This window comes from Pterocles gutturalis, unplaced genomic scaffold (genome assembly GCF_000699245.1).
Source record: "Pterocles gutturalis isolate BGI_N339 unplaced genomic scaffold, ASM69924v1 scaffold19786, whole genome shotgun sequence".
In the NCBI taxonomy this organism is placed as follows: Eukaryota; Metazoa; Chordata; class Aves; order Pterocliformes; family Pteroclidae; genus Pterocles; species Pterocles gutturalis.
This window is the reverse complement of record NW_010103471.1, coordinates 14,229-17,926: the sequence shown is the minus strand read 5'-3', so window position 1 is coordinate 17,926 and position 3,698 is coordinate 14,229. Positions and strand designations below refer to the sequence as shown.

At 43.8% G+C, this 3,698-nt stretch overlaps 1 protein-coding gene across 1 annotated transcript in view; it reads left to right on the top strand.

Moving 5' to 3' along the window:
- The first annotated feature begins 261 nt into the window (after positions 1 to 261).
- The window catches only part of PRKRIR (protein-kinase, interferon-inducible double stranded RNA dependent inhibitor, repressor of (P58 repressor)), a 10,424-nt gene continuing 6,987 nt past the window's right edge, over positions 262 to 3,698 (top strand). The window contains exon 1 of the mRNA XM_010086738.1: positions 262 to 299. Within this exon, the coding sequence (XP_010085040.1) occupies positions 262 to 299 (38 nt within the window). The remainder of the gene's footprint in view (positions 300 to 3,698) is intronic.

Genomic DNA, 3,698 nt, shown 5'->3' with positions numbered 1-3,698 from the left:
TCAGGGGGCTGTGAGGGGACGGGGAGGCTCTGAGGGGCTGCCTGGCTGTGAGGGGAGTTGGGGGGCTGAGGGGCTGCCTGGTTGGGATGGGGGCATGCTGAGTGTGTGAGGGGCTGCCTGCCTGCCGGAAAGGTGGGAGGGAGTGCCTGGCTGTGAGGGGTGTGGAGGAGAGTGCCTGGCTCTGAGGAGCTGCCGGGGTGTGAGGAGGTGCACATCTGTTAGGAGTGTGGGGCAGCAGTGGGATGTATGGCTGTTAGGGGTATGGGGGAGGTGGAGGGGTGCAGGTGCAATGGGATGAGGTAAGGGAGCCTGTGCATCATGGGGAGCCTGCGCAGGACCAGCCCTGGCTCAGGTGGTGGGAGTCTGTCAGTCCTGCTGTGTGTAGCGAAGTGATGTGGCACTGGAGGACAAGGTGTGCGCATGACAAATAGGACACCTGTGTGACAGGCAGCTGTCACAGGATGGCAAAGATGATGGATGGTGGTGAAGCATCGTCAGCAACAGCAGAAGTAGTGGGATATTCAGGTTCCCAATGGGTGAAAAGCAGGAGTAGTGCACTGATAGATCAAGAAGTGTGTGAGTGAGAGGCCATGAAAAATAAGCAATGCACTTAGACTTAGAAACTCCCATGTAGAAGCTCACCTTTAAATCTAGATAACGCTCTTAAAATTGTTGGACTTAACTTGCTCCTCACAATTTTGGAAAGCTCATAGGCACTAGAGCAATACTGGTTATCTCTCTCCTGACAGTAGCTAATTAAGGCTGAAATTTTTGTCGATTTATACATGATATTTGCTTGCTTCCTTCTTTGAAGCTGCTTGACCTGATTTTTGGAAAATTTCAAAACGCTTGGGAATTGTGCGTCCCCTCTAAGTGATTTAAAAAGAAGATACAAAAAAGCTCATATCGTAGCTGCTGCTTAAAGTTGTGGTTTTGAGTGGGTTGTCAAGCTCTCCTGGGTGAGTGCAATGCCTTGCGTTAACATAAAGCATTAAAGCTAAGATAACCAGACCTCTTTCTGATGCCTGTACATGCAAGGTTTTGTAGTACGATCCCTATTACATATGTTTATGCTTTAAATTAAAACTGAAATAAAAATAGTTGATTTCCTACTCTTCACCTTTCACTTCTATTATTCATTCCTAGTGTTGTCTGTTCTACCCTCTGTCCTGTGAGAGCTGCAGGTTTTTACACAAAGGACTGACTGCAGTTTGTGCAGAACTGAAGAGATTTGGTGCTGTCTGAACTTCAGTCTTAATTTGTGAGGAGACCATGCTGTAAAATCTGAGTCGTGTCAAGTTTTGCAAAATTGTTCGAGATGGGACAGTTTATTGGATGAAGAAAACACCCCCTTCAGTTTATAATTTTTCAGTTTAAGACATTTTGAATGAATGTTTTCCATGGTAGCAATACAGAGATATATTAAAAAGTGTGCCTTCAATTAAATGATGTGCTAATTTTAAAGTTTTTTTTTTAAAAAAACTGCATTTCTGAATTAGAATACTACTACTTTTAAGCACCATTTGTGGATGTTCAGAAGTAAAAAACCTTTTGAAAAAAAAAGCGTGTCAGCTATAATGAGTTGGAACAGTATAGATTTATGGATGCTTCTTTTGCAAACATTTAAGTGGATGACAGACAGGATTTTAGGAAGCAAGTACTGGCTTACATTCCTGCAATCTGTGAGTCAGCGTGCTTTCTGAGTGCATGACTACTTCATAATCCCCTTGAAGTAGTTAAGACTAATACAATTATGTTCCTCTAACAGAATAGTGGAAAATAGAGTTAAAATTCACCTGGAAGGATCATCTAGACCTTTCCTCGGTTGAAAGGAAGGATAAGCTGTACCTGAAGTGTTTCTAGCATCTTTGTCATGCTCTACAAGATGTTCCCCCCCTCCCCAGTATCTTATACCTTTCTCATTTAAAACTATGTTAAAATTTTCAAAGTTGATCATATGTTCCGTTTTAACAACAACATTTAAAAATTGGTAAATCCATGTGACCTTCTGGCTTTGTAGAGTGGAGGATGTTAGTGTCTATTCTCCGGTTGGAAATACAGCAGAAAGTATGAGCCAGATTCCATACAATCTGCATGCTAAAGGTCTTCTGTGTAAAAAGACAAAGTTTGTACCATTTGGTTAAACAAAGAACCCCCTCTTGCTCTCTTGTTGGAGTGATTGCGCTGTCCGGGTGAGAGTACAAGATCTCTCATGCCAAAAGACTGGGCAAGGAATTATTTTATTTTTAAATTATATTTTAAGTCATTCTTAAGGATACTATGTCTAGATCTATGAGAGCAATACTAGAAATGATTCCTGTTTTATGGCACTTGCTGCCGCTGTTATTTTGATATTTTGCATGAACTGAAGATTAAGATGCACAAATGGTTCAGGCAGCAGAGATCAGAACCCAAGGTTCTCCGCTTTCATCTTCATGGTTGCCTTTTGTTGGACTCGCTTAAGGTAGAGGTGATGGTGAATCCACTCACAGCTGTGGGTTTACTCGTTTGGACTGCCCACCAAAACGTCTGGTGAGACAGTCTTTGTTCCTAAATTGTTGAAAAATCACTAATTATTTTTCTCCCTTCTTGCTCCTGTGAACAATAATTCCATATCTGCAGTCAAAAATAATTTTTAAAAAATTGCTTTTTTGTAACTTCTAGCTGTTTCTTGGGTTGGGACCCTCCTTTCTAATTTAGGAATAAAAAATAAGATTTAAAGCCTTTTGGTTTTAAGTGAAACGAGTGAATTTTTTTTAATTTTCATGAATTTCAGTGGGCTGTGAGGAGATCTCCCTCACTTTGCCCTGGGGAAATGGTAGACTCTTCATATAACTTCTCTGTGTAGGTTCCTGGAACTTTGTGGACGTTGCCAATATGTACCAATTAGGAAGAAAAACCCAACACTTTAAAATAGGAGTACATGTTGAAAAATATGTAGCCAAGTGAGCGATTGTAAAGTAAAATACGTCTCTGAGAATGCAGTAAAAGTTCCTTGGTTTTGCTGTAGAATGATTGAGATATTATCGTAATTCTTTATCACGTAGTTGTCTCTGGTGTTCTTGGATTTGTCTGGGGAAGGATTTACCCCAGGAGGAATGGGAGCTTGTGTGACCGCTGGGTACAGTTAGGATCATGAACAAATCATCCGCTGTGTTCATGTGAAGGTTTTTCATCGTCTGTATTGTATGTTTTCAACTCTCTTTTTACTTATGTGCCGCGGTAAATTGGTGGCTCTGTGATACCGCGCTGTGTGTTGGGTTTGCGTGGGATGGTTTTGGTACATGGGGCGACTGACTGCAGGGGTGGCTTCTGTGAGAAGCTGCTGGAAGCTTCCCCCGTGCCCAGCAGAGCCAGATCCAGCCAGCTCCAAGATGGACCTGTCACTGGCCAAGGCTGAGCCCATCAGCGATGGTGGTAATGCCTCAGGGACAACATGTTTAAGAAGAGGGGGGGGAAAAACAGCAGTGGAGAGGAGTGAGATGTGAGAGAAACAGCTCTGCAGACACCAAGGGCAGTGGAGGAGGAGGAGGTGCTCCAGGCACCAGAGCAGAGATTCCCCTGCAGCCCGTGGTGCAGACCTTGGTGAAGCACCTGTGCCCCTGCAGCCACGGAGGGTGACGGTGGAGCGGGTCTCCACCCGCGGCCACAGAGGGTGATGGTGGAGCAGGTTTACACCCGCAGCCACGGCGAGCGAC